Consider the following 12,654-nt stretch of genomic DNA (forward strand, 5'->3'; position numbering starts at 1 on the left):
TCGGAAACACCCTCAAAGTTAACTATATTATAAAAAAAAAAACTAAGTTAGAAATTCTTACTATAGGCTTGGGCTGCAATTGAAAATTTATAGAATTTTTTAGACAATTTTCGAATTAAGTCTAAAACATAATTGCTGAGAAAATTAAATATCAGCGATAAAAAACAACTGCGCTGAAAATACTGAAGATTCGCTATTTTAATAAAAAAAAATTCTTAACATTTTGTGGTATTTTTAACATTTTATTAAGAAAAGTTAGAAACAATCGAACAAAAATTTAAACTTAACATTTTTTTCAAACAAAAAAATAATAATAACTAAATTTAGTATCCGTAGTGAGCACCGAATCCATCGAAGGTAACATGAGCAACAGTAGCAGCTGGCGAATAGCTGATGGTCTTGCTGGAGTAGGCTGAGATTGTTGGGTCAACATGGCTAACATAAGCATTTGGAGCTGAATGAGCAACAACAGCAGCTGGAGCAGCATGAGAATAGACAGTAGCTGGAGCGGCAACTTGATGAGTATACAAAGCTGGAGCAGCATGGGATACAACTTGTTGGCTGTAAACAGCTGGAGCAGCTTGGTGAGCGTAGACAGCTTGTGGGGCAGCATAAGTCAAAGCCTTGGCGTAAGTTGGAGTGTAGACGTTGTTGTTGATGCGAGTGTCAGACTTGCGAACGCTTGAGTATGGAGTATCAACGGCCTTGGAGTACTGAGACACGGTACCGGCATAAGAACGGACAACATTGTGTTGGGTTGAGCCTACAGCATCAACTGAAGGATTTGCAACAGCGTAATGGGCAACTGGAGCAGAGTATACAACTGGACTAAGACCGGCATTGGCAATAGCCAAAACAGCGCAAAGGACAACAAATTTGAATGCCATTTTTGAATTGTCGGAGTTAAGTTTTGAAAGAAGTTCGAATGAATTGAAGCAATGGACACTGTGGAACTGATACATAAACCCAATTTTAGTCAGTTATTTATACAATTTACTGATTTTCGTACAATCTTTGACCTCTCTTTAGATGATTTAATATTGTTTTTTTTTTTTTGTATTACGAGCAAGTTAAAGTACAGGAAAAAAAACTGCCAAAAACCACACCTGGCATTTCACCTTTCCTTTCATTCAAGTTCATTATACCAACGCCTCTGTTGTGTGATAGCTGCTGATCAATGCGGTTTTGTGTTTTTTTGAGTCTGAATGAATCTACACACATGGTAACAGGTTAACGCAGGCCCTCTCTTAAATGATTGCGGTGAGCGAAACATAAGAAAGATAATTGATCTTTTTTGATAACCGATAATGGTTTTAATGAATGGGTTAGTGATTTTTTGAATGTGACATAATTAACGACAACACTGTTACTAAAATCGTTAAATTAGGTACTTTAATAGATTGTATAGGGAGCTCCTAATTAGAGCAATTATGTATCTTTGAAGTATGTATTCGACGGCAATGAGAAGAATAAGAATTATTCGAATTATAGATAGAGACTATCAGAAATGTATGTCCCAAAATAAAATCTTTATATAAATGTTGCCTTTTGATGCTTTTGCAAAGTGAATTAATTTCGACAGTTTAAATTCTCCTATAAAAGAATTTTTGGTCTTATGTCAGCCCTTACTTATGTCTCATGTCACAACTTACAATAGCAAGACAACTTTTGCAAAAGCTGAACTTGAAACTTAAAATGTAAGTAAGTTCAATGAATAGTAAAAAAATATATTTTTTGAACCTCTGGAAGCATTTTAATGACAAAATATAAATTTTGAATTTTTTTTTTCAAAATTTTACTTTTATTTTTCTGTAGTTCTTTTTGTGTTATGTAAAATTGAAATCTATTTTTTATTATAGACCAGTGCCGATGCCTTCAAAAACATTAAAAAGTACAAAAAAATCATAGTAGGATGAAACATATTGGAAAAGGAGGTGAATATGATGAAAATTAAAGGAAAAATAAATTACGGGAGAGCCGAGTTCGGGAAGTGGGGTGGTTGAGTTTTTAAAGGTAAAAAATGGTATATCTCGATTTCCGACAAAACTACAAATCCTATAGAAAAAAGTTGTATGGCAAAAATGTAGGTAATAAAAAGATCTACAGCTTTTGTATCAACAATTTTTTCACATAACCTCAAAATTTATGTGAAAAATTCAAAAAACCGAGTTTTTGGTTTTTTATTTTTATCTTTTCCAAAAACAAAAATTTTTCTACGAAATTTGGTGAAAACTTACCTTATTATGTCCCAAATACACTGTAATTTATTTGATTTAAAATATTAATTTGTTCACCTTATTTTGACTTAATACCAAAAAAACACCCTAATTTTCAATCCAAAATTCACGTGTCAAAATATCAGCTTTTTTTAAAAAGTCGGTGGGCATTTCGTTCGTTAAAATGTATATTTTCTGATGGTGTAAAAAAAATTTTACACTAGTATACCATAGAACATGTTCTAGTAAAATTCAAAAAATGAAAAAAGCTTGAATTCAAAAAAAAAAAATTTTATCATTGTTTACAATTTTGGCGTATTTATTCAAATTTACACTTTAATTACTCAAAAAACGTAAGATTTCATGTAACATTGATTAATCTTATGTTTTTTGAGTAATTAAAGTGTAAATTTGTTTTTATTTTTTTTTTATTCACTAGAAATTGAATACAACCTGAAAATTTTTATACCAAATTTGAGAATTGTTTTAGATTTACTCAATGTTGTTGTTTTTAATTTTAACATATCAAATCAATTCTTCTTCAACTTATGATTTTCAGCGATCCCGGAAAATGAAGTTGCTAAGAGAAGAAGAAATGATTTCCATAATATAAATTGGAGTTGGGACAGAATCTCAAAACCCAGAATCTTGAAAATCAAATATACCAAAAAAAAAACAAAAACTCTGACATAAAAAGTTTAAAGTTAAGAAGAAAAAAGTGAATAACTAAATTTCTATTCATTACCATGTTCTTAAGTTATGATATACTTTCAATAGTTTTCTGCTGCAATTGCATTTAGTGCAAAATTAAAATAGCGTTTGAAAATTTTTAATTAAAATTTTGTATCTCGTATTATTAAATTTTGTTTGTTGTATACAATTTTCTCTGATTGTGACTATACAATTTTGAAGAGGTTTTTTACTTTTTCTATTGGATTTTTCGTTTTTTTTTTTGCCTTTCTGAATTTTTGGGGTTTCGCTGTTTTTGGTTTTCGGAATTCAGAATGTTAAGGATTGTAGATTTCTTACGGTAAAATAGCTTAATCATTGGAACTGTTCAAAAACCATAATTTTAAAATTTTTTTTTGATTTTACTATTTTAAGTGGAAAAATTTGTTGTGATGAAATGATTATTTATTATTTTTAGAAAGGTTATTTATTTTGCTTCAAGATTCTTTTTGTTTTAAACTTTAACGATTTTTTTTAGACTGCATTATCAGTCATCAAACTAAGACCCATATTTTTGACTTTGACTATCAATATCTTAACAACAAATCACCTTACAGAAAATTCAAGGATAGGTACATTTGAAAATTTCATTCAATTCTCTAGAGAGAAGCTTACTTTGTTAAAAAAATATTTTCTTACATTTGAGTTTAAAAAAAAAAAAAAAATAAAAAAAAAAAATTTGTGTGCCTTAGAAAGATCATATTTATGGACACTTAAAAATAAAATTTCAATAAAATTCATTGATCCGCTTTCAAAAATTGAATAAAAAAAAAAAATTTAATTTTATTTAAAAATCCAAAAATGATTTTTCAAAAAAAAAAAAAATTAATTTAATTTAAAAATCCAAAAATGATTTTTTTGAAAATTTTTCTTTAGTTTAACATTAGAATTACTCAATCCTTTTTAAAAAAAAACTTTAATTGAAATCGGTAGCTTTGCTTACTAGGAAATAGACATCAAGAAAACGGTTCTATGTCAGGTACCATTAATAACGGTGCATAAAATATTTTTTTTATTTCAAAAGTATGACCTTTTTTGCCACATTACATGTATTTTTTTGTTTAATCAAAATCGTTATAGCCGTTTTTGTAAAAAAAACCCTTTTCCATTTTGGTCAGTTTTTGTCCTTAAAAAAAATTCAGTTCATCCTCTGGGAAAACAGCAAAAACCCTTAACTACTAACTAAAAAATTTTATAATTTTTTTACATTTTACCTTCTGTAGTGAAAATATTAGTATTGTATTACCTCGATTTTGATTATATTCAGTATTAAAAATAATTTTAAAATTTTGTAATACAAGTATGTCTATGAAGCTTACATTGCATAAAATTTTGTTGGTTTTGTTTTGTTCTTTGGGGAGTTGTACCTACTTATCAATCTTAATGAAACATGATTAATTTTTCACAGTCAGCCTATTTTATGAATTATTTTTTTTCTCACAGCATAAAAGTTTTCACATTGATGAATACAACGAACCTTCAAATGTATAAAAAAAAATTAAAGCAAACCGAATTTATAATTTAACAACTAAACAATAAAAGAAAGTAAACATTTGAGTGTTTTTGATAGAATCAGATATTACATATTCTTTTTTTCTAATTTTCTTCTTTTATAGAATTTCTTTCCCTTAAAGAAATTCTATTACCAAACATCATTCGCCCTTTTATTTTACTTAATTTAACTTCGAAACTTTGTGAAAATCATTTCTCACTTAAACAGCGACAAATTCTGACAGCCAAGTCACCCTCGCTCGCCACCACTCACCAGTTTCCATCTCCACTTCCATATTTATAGTACTTTGTACAGCAGCAGGAAACGGATTTTTCAATTATATCCCCCATTGTCCATGATGTACTGTTACACTGTTCCTGTTCTACCCAGTGTGCAAATTAATATCAATTTACTAAGTATTCACTTCTTTACAATGAAGAAGGACGACAAGTACAGTTTTTTTTTTTCTTTTTTTCAAAAAATAAAAAAAAACAAAAACAACACGACTGAATCTGAAGAAAAAAACCGAAATAAATATTCATCAACCCGAGGACTGAATAAAAAAAAAACCCTCCCTTTCCAACACCCATTCGTTCCATAAACACAATCCAAAGCAGAAAAGTTTTTCCATTTTTGAAACTTTATTGAGCCGCGGGGTAGTTCACCCCGAAAAATTATTCCATTTGGCATGTTTTGCGCCTCAATACGCGCGCAATTTAATGGAAGAATCCACTTTTCTGCCAAAATCAAACAAAAAAAAAAAAAACAAAAAAAAAGAAAAGTAAAATGTAACTTTGTTTTCTTCAGTTTCAGTTGAGTTCAGTTAAAATGTTTGTATGAATATGGAAAAGAAGTGATTTTTGAATTTATGATGCTGGCATATCGAAGAGAGAGAGAGAGTTCTCTCGTTAAAATGGGGTAGTGAAAGTGAATTAATGTTGAAGTGAGTTTTTTGTTTTTTTTTTTCAATTTTTTTTTTTCAAAAAGAAAAAAAAAAAAAACAAAATAAAACTTAGATAGAAGAAGAAAAGAAAACTCTTTCAAGTTTTGATTTATCTACTTTTGTCCTTAAAAAAAAATTTAACTTTTTTAGGTATAAGAATAACTTGAAAAGCTATTCTTAGGTAGAGAAGGTGAGATGATTCAATTCAATTTTGTGCGAAACCTTAAAAAATATAACGAACGAATTGAAGGTTTGGTAATGGAAAATGCACTTTTATGTCCCTATAAGCTAAGCATATACATGATTTTTAAAACACTTCAAACTCTGTAGGAAGTAAGTCTTCAGCTTTGATTTGATAACAGTCTGATGGCTGCAGGCCTTTGACCTAAGTCCTATATAATTTTTCAACTTTTTGAATTGGCTTATTTCAAGATGTTTTGACGCTGTGGTTATGGTTAATTTCACCATTTTTTATCTTCTTTTTGTTGATTTTTTCCATATTATGCAGTTTTAAAAAAAATTTTAGCTAAACATTTTTTTTTTAAATCTATTTTTTGATGATTTTTTTTTTGAATTTCATTTTAAAGTGTTGATTATTATTTTCTAAAAAAAAAAAAAAATATGGCATACCAACTTCAATTTTGGTCAAATGTTGGTACTTACTTGTTTTTTTGATAAAAAACTTTTAACATTAGAGTTATTTTAACCACATTTATTCCATTAGTTTTTCTGAATTAGTAGTTAAAATGCATGTTTGGTGAAGCAATATAAATGAATTGGAATATAAAATATTTTACTTTTCATTACAATTCAAGTATTTCCTCGTATAAATTATATGGAGGGGTAAGATGTAAAAAAAAATCATGTTTGCAATTCAAACGTGGTTGAAGTGAAACCTTAAAAATCATTTAAAAAAAAAGAGTGTGTGTACACATGTACACGCGACTGAAGTTATACTTCTCATTCAGTATATGTAAATGAATTTCATTTGATATTTTTAACTTCTATTATTAAATTAATTAATCCACAATTCGTTTTTTTACATTTTTATCAAGTGAACAATAAATTAATTCTTTCATCCTCCTTGCGTCCATGTAGTTTTCAATTTATTCTGTGAAATTTACTAATGTTGTGCGGTTCAGAACGTACGGTATATGGTTAACGAAAGTAAATGAATTGCTCATAAAATGTGCGATATGGTAATTTTATGAGAATTGTGTGTGCTTCAGCACTAGTAGTAGCAATATGGAACTTGCAGGGTTGCTACAAAGCTCAAAAGTGAGCTGAGCTCAGCTCACAGCTCAGCTCAAATTTTGAGCTAGCTCACTTTTGAGCTATGTACCATAGCTCAGCTCATTTAAGCTGAGCTGATAGTTGAGCTGAGCTGTTGGGTGAGCTGAACTGTCGGTGAGCTGAGCTGAGCTGTTGGGTGAGCTAAGGTAAAGTGAGCTGAGCTGAGCTGTGATGGGTGAGAGGATACATTGGTTTTTATTTGGAAAGTATAATGAAATATGAAGATATTTTAAACTTTTATAAAACACCATAGCTTAAGATGTTTGGTTCTAGTTATTAATGGAATTATTTTAACACATGGATATTTTTATAAATAAGACAGATAATTTTTCGTGATCTTTTCTCTTGGTTTTTTTAATAGTAAATATATTTCTATTTTTTTAGTAAAATATTTCTTTTTTTATCATAAAAAAAAATTCCGGTACAATCCGGTTTTTCGATTTTTTTCAAAATTCCGAGAAAATCGCGTTTGAAAGTTGGGGTAAAATTTTTTTTCGAAAAATCCCCGTATCTTTGAACGCTCCTGGAAGCTAAACCGCTTCAGAGAAATTTTTAGGAGTGATGCTAAATGATAGCTTGTGTCATGGGCCTACGCTTTGCACATTGTCAGATTTTTAAAAAATCGCCTTCCATGTTAAACCGCCACATCATGCCTATTTTTTCAGAATCGTGCCTATTTTTTTTTACTTTTAAGTTCTCCCGGTTTGAAAACGCGTGGACCTACAGGGATGGGAGTTGTACCCAAATGTAGGTTTGAGTCCCCGCTACCTTTTGGCATCAAAAATTGTATTTTCATTTTCTTCAAAATTCCGCGATATAGGCGCTGGAACGCTTTGATCTAGAGACAGGGGAGTGGTGCCATATGAAAGGTTATATTCTCAGCTAGCCGATAGTGGTATAATCCGGTTTTTCGATTTTTTTCAAAATTCCGAGAAAATCGCGTTTGAAAGTTGGAGTAAAATTTTTTTTCGAAAAATCCCCGAATCTTTGAATGCTCCTGGAAGCTAAACCGCTTGAGAGCAATTTTTGGGAGTGATGCCAAATGATAGCTTTTGTCATGAGCCTACGCTTTGCACATTTTCAGATTTTTAAAAAATCGCCTTCCATGTTAAACCGCCACATCATGCCTATTTTTTCAGAATCGTGCCTATTTTTTTTTTTACTTTTAAGTTCTCCCGGTTTGAGAACGCGTGGACCTACAGGGATAAGAGTTGTACCCAAATGTAGGTTAAAGTCCCTGCTACGTTTTGGCGTCAAACATTTTTTTTTCATTTTCACATGCAACTTGCCACAGGCAACTTGCCACATACAACTTGCCACATGCAACTTGCCACATGCAACTTGCCACATGCAACTTGCCACATACAACATGCCACATGCAACTTGCCACATGAAACATGTTACTTGCAACGTGTTGTGTGTTTTATGTTTGCCGCACTGCGGCGTACTGCATTTTTAAATACTAAAGTACTGCCTACTCTAAAGGTTAAACGACAGCCCTGCTACCCAGGGTGATCGCGTCATAATCCCTTTGACATTCTTGTCAAAAAGTAAATTTTCATACCCACCCTTACATAAGAAGTATAACTTCAAAAAATCTATCACTTTTTTTATATGACAACCTACAATAAATTGTATACCATCTGAAAGCTTAGGTATTGTTTCAGCTCAAAATATTTATATCGACAATGTCTATACAACATCTACAAAAAGAGCTAGAATTTTTTTAACCCAATTAGTGTTCATAAAAAAAGCAAAACAGTCAATCTCTTTTTCATTAAAAAGCAAAAAAAAACATTTATTTTTATGTTCTCAAGCTATGGAATAAATTTTTTTGTTTGACAACCTATAAAAAACTTTCTACCATGTGAAAGCTTATTATCACCTTTCATATGACGTATCAATCTTATTTCAAAGGTGCCTACAAGAGAAGTTAGAATTTTTTAAAGCCAACCATGTCGAAATTTCAAACTGAGATTACGGTACTTCCTCTATAGCTGGTCATCGGCAACAAATCTTCACAGGTGTTTTGAGGTATTTTTCAAGTTTTTCAATTAAAGATTATATCACTTGTAGAGCACGTACCGTTATGTGTGATATATTAAATTAAAGGTAATATTATCAGCATGCGTATTAAAGTTAAATAAATTTGTTATGTGCTCTAGATTAAAAGATATAACGTGTTTAGAAAAAGAAAATCTTTTTGCCGTTATCTCAGAATTTTGAAAATGAAATTAATTGAAATTTTGCACATCAGTCAATTTATTTAATTACCTATCTACTGAATACTCAAGTAGCACACTGGTGTATAAATTGGTGTAAATTCATTAATTTTGGTGTAAAATTGAGGAAACTGAAAAAATATGGTGTATTTCTCAAAATTCTGTAAAAAATTTAAACATTTTTTTAAGATTCAGTGCAAAAAATACACCTATTTTCAGTTGTTTTTATAATATACCATTAATGGTGCATAAAATTATTCGATTCTGAAATCAACCAAAACGGTATATTTTGTACACTCTCTTTGGTGTAGGAAGTACACCCTGTGGACATAAAATTCACCAGAATGCATAAGTGGGAGACGCCATATTTTTCAATGGCCGCCATTTAAAAAAAGAAGACAGCGATTAATTATTTTACTATAATAGTATATTTATCGACCTAATTATCCCGCATTCTTAATTTTTCCGATTCGGTATATTATATTACAAAAGAACTCTTCTAAAAAAATGTAAGAACAGCAAAAAAGTTATAATTTTTGAAAATCTGATCTTTAAAATCGAAAAAAAAATCATTAATTCACTGACATTTTTGAGTCGCTCGATTTTTAGAGGGGGTAGTATCTAAAATTAGTAGACAGAATGTGTTTCGTTTTAAAATTTGGCAAACAAATTCATATTTAACCATTAGATTCTTATGGCAATATTATGAAAGTGAATACAAATTCATTTTCATTTATTTCATTACAAATGGTGTGAATTAGAATTCATCAAACTGTTTGAGGTAAAAAATAAACTTTGGCTCAAATTTTAAATCAGAATAATTTAAATGGTGTATTTTATCCATAGATTTACTGTGTATTTTTCAATTTCAAAGGGATAATTTTCACCAAAAAACCAGATCATTTAATATACCACTAGCGCCATTTATACACCAAAATCGGTATATTTTTTTAACCACCGGAGTTTATTATGTACGAGAAAATGGTGTATTTTTTATATTCAAAATGGATATCACGGAAGTGTAAAAAAAAACACCAAATATTTTGGTGTATTTTAGACTTTTGTGCTACTTGAGTAAATTTCATTCATCTATCTATTAAAACAAAAAAATTATGATCAATTGATTTTTCCTGTCGCTTTTTCGTTTCATCTTGTTTCAAATCACTACAATACTAAAGAAGTTTTCACTTCAAAATGAAAAAAATGGGGTTGCCACTTTTAAAATGTAGTTTGGTCAAGTAAGGAAATATTGAAAATGTCAGAACAAACTTAAACAGCGAAAAAATAAAGAAAACAATTTGGAGAATATAAGCCTACAAATATAGTAATTTTTCATATGTGAAATAAAAACGCCACACAAAATCTTTTATGACGAAAAAAGTATGATTTTATAAACATACAATACTTTCTTCTATCTAAAAGTTGTTGGGTGCAAAATCTAAAATATGAGCAAGTACTTGGCAACCCTACTCAAATGCTAAAGAACACTGAAAACAATTATTTTTTTTTGATAAAGTTAAAGGCTGAAATTTGGGCTTCTATCACTTTTAATGACCAAATCATGAAATCTGGGTTGAACAAAAATTTTGTTTTTGAAAGAACTTTGTGACTCTAATATTACCTGAAGCTAATCATTATTAAAAAATGCTTAAATTTTGTTTATTATAATATTGTTTAATAATATAGATATCGAATAGATTTTTTTGCCTTAAGGAAAAAGACATTATGCATGTTAGTGCAAGTGCTAAATTCTAATTTTTATTATTTTGTTTAAACATTGATAAAAAATGTTTTCTTTTTTAGTATAATCATGAGTTTGAAAATAGGTAAAAATCGAGAAACTAAATAAAGTTTTAACATCAGCTCTTTCGTTTTAGCTTGATCCATTATCTGTCTTAACACTTTTGATGTTGAAAGAATCATAATAATTTATTTCTCTTTACCAGAAATTATTGAAGTAAAAAAAAGCGACAATCAGTTAAATCTTCGCAAATTAAACATCAGAAACATTCAATAATATTGTGTTACTTTCAAAGAACATAAAATATAAACCCCAAAAAAAGACGACCTCCAAACTAATTACCCAATTTTCATACTCTATAAACGCACAAAATTGAAAAGTCAGTATGCGATAACCAATCTCTTTCAAGTGATGATTCTTCATTTTACCAGAAGTCTCTTACCTTCTGTCCTTTTAAGACAATAATGCAAAAAAAAAAAAAACAAATTAAAATAACCTGTTGACCCAGAACCATCGAAGTAAACCAACGACCGACAACGCAAACTCAAAATCGAAGACACACCGACAAAAGGGAACTGACCTTGGTTAAAGCTTCATGGCGGCAACCAGTTCTTTTGACCGATATAGACCATCACAAGATGTTGATCTTATTCTTTTTTGTACTCCTTTTCACAGCCTCACCTGTGCGGTAATATTTCCACAAAAGAGATACAGATTCTTTTTGTGTTGCTATGTCATTTAGGAGGGCCTGAAACTACCAACCAACGACGACGATGATCAATCAAGATGCGTGTGTCTGTGTGGGGCACAGAAGACCTTACGCATGTTTTTTAGGTGGCCAAAAAATTTAGATCAAAACGAAAATGAAAAAAAAAACAACAACAAAAATAATGTAAGCCAGAAATTGAAAGTAACTTGACAAGCGACACAATTAATGGTCAAGTGCGTCGAAAGTGGATTAGCTGCTGTGGCTGCTGTGGCTGGTGAGGCTTTTGGTTGGTTGTTATTGTTGTTGTTTTTGCTAGAGGGCAGGAGACTGATCTGATTTTTCGTTTTCTTTTTTTCTTTATTTTCAAAGGAATATAGCATCAAGTTCAATTATAAGAGAATGAAAAGTATAAAAACGATTTGAGTTCAGAGAAACAGCATCAGTTCCACTTGCACCGAGTTCAAAGGAGCATATCAAGCAACCCAACTTCTTACATAAATCAACTAAAAAATCACACTTCAATTAAAATGGCATTCAAATTTGTTGTACTTTGCGCTCTCTTGTCCGCTGCCAATGCTGGTCTTGCTCCAGTAGCTTACTCAGCTCCTTTGGCTCACTACGCTGTAGCTAACCCATCCTTGGACGCTGTAGGCTCAACCCAACACAATGTTGTTCGTTCCTATGCCGGTACAGTATCCCAATACTCCAAGGCTGTTGATACACCATACTCGAGCGTTCGCAAGTCTGACACTCGCATCAACAATAACGTCTACACTCCAACTTACGCCAAGGCCTTGACTTATGCTGCCCCTCAAGCTGTCTACTCGCATGCTGCTCCAGCTGCCGCCGTCTATAGCCAACATGTTGCTCCAGCTGCTGTTTACTCTCATGCTACTCCAACTGTCTACTCACACGCTGCTCCAGCTGCCGTCATTGCCCAGCCTGCTGCTCACGCTATTGCCTACTCTCCAGCTGCTACCGTTGCTCATGTTACTTTTGATGGATTTGGAGCTCACTACGGTTACTAAGGAACTGATCATTGAAAGATTGTTTAAATATTTTACTTGTTGAGTTTTTTTAAGTTTAATAAAATTTGAGAACAAAAAGTTGATTGTGGTAAAATTTTTCTTAAGATTTTGAGACTTTCAGATTTTGATTTTAAAAATGCTGCAAGAAACGCCATCTGTTCTGTTATATTTTTTCTCTGTAGTAATTTTTCTCAAAATATTCCATAACGTAATACAACGTTACGTAACGTAATGTAACGCAACGTAATGTTACGTAACGTAATGTAAAGTAACGTAAAATA

The 12,654-nt window shown here is 30.8% G+C and overlaps 2 protein-coding genes across 2 annotated transcripts; one reads left to right on the forward strand and one right to left on the reverse strand.

The window, feature by feature from the left end:
• Window positions 1-323: 323 nt before the first annotated feature.
• LOC129908287 (cuticle protein 76-like) lies at window positions 324-887 on the reverse strand. Its single transcript, XM_055984693.1, has one exon. It carries the CDS (start codon window positions 885-887, stop codon window positions 324-326), a length of 564 nt encoding a protein of 187 aa, XP_055840668.1.
• Window positions 888-11,872: 10,985 nt separating this feature from the next.
• On the forward strand, window positions 11,873-12,373 carry LOC129908487 (cuticle protein 76-like). Its single transcript, XM_055984981.1, has one exon. The coding sequence runs from the start codon at window positions 11,873-11,875 to the stop codon at window positions 12,371-12,373; it is 501 nt and encodes a 166-aa protein (XP_055840956.1).
• The last annotated feature ends 281 nt before the right edge of the window (window positions 12,374-12,654 follow it).

This window comes from Episyrphus balteatus, chromosome 2 (genome assembly GCF_945859705.1).
Source record: "Episyrphus balteatus chromosome 2, idEpiBalt1.1, whole genome shotgun sequence".
Classification (NCBI taxonomy): domain Eukaryota; kingdom Metazoa; phylum Arthropoda; class Insecta; order Diptera; family Syrphidae; genus Episyrphus; species Episyrphus balteatus.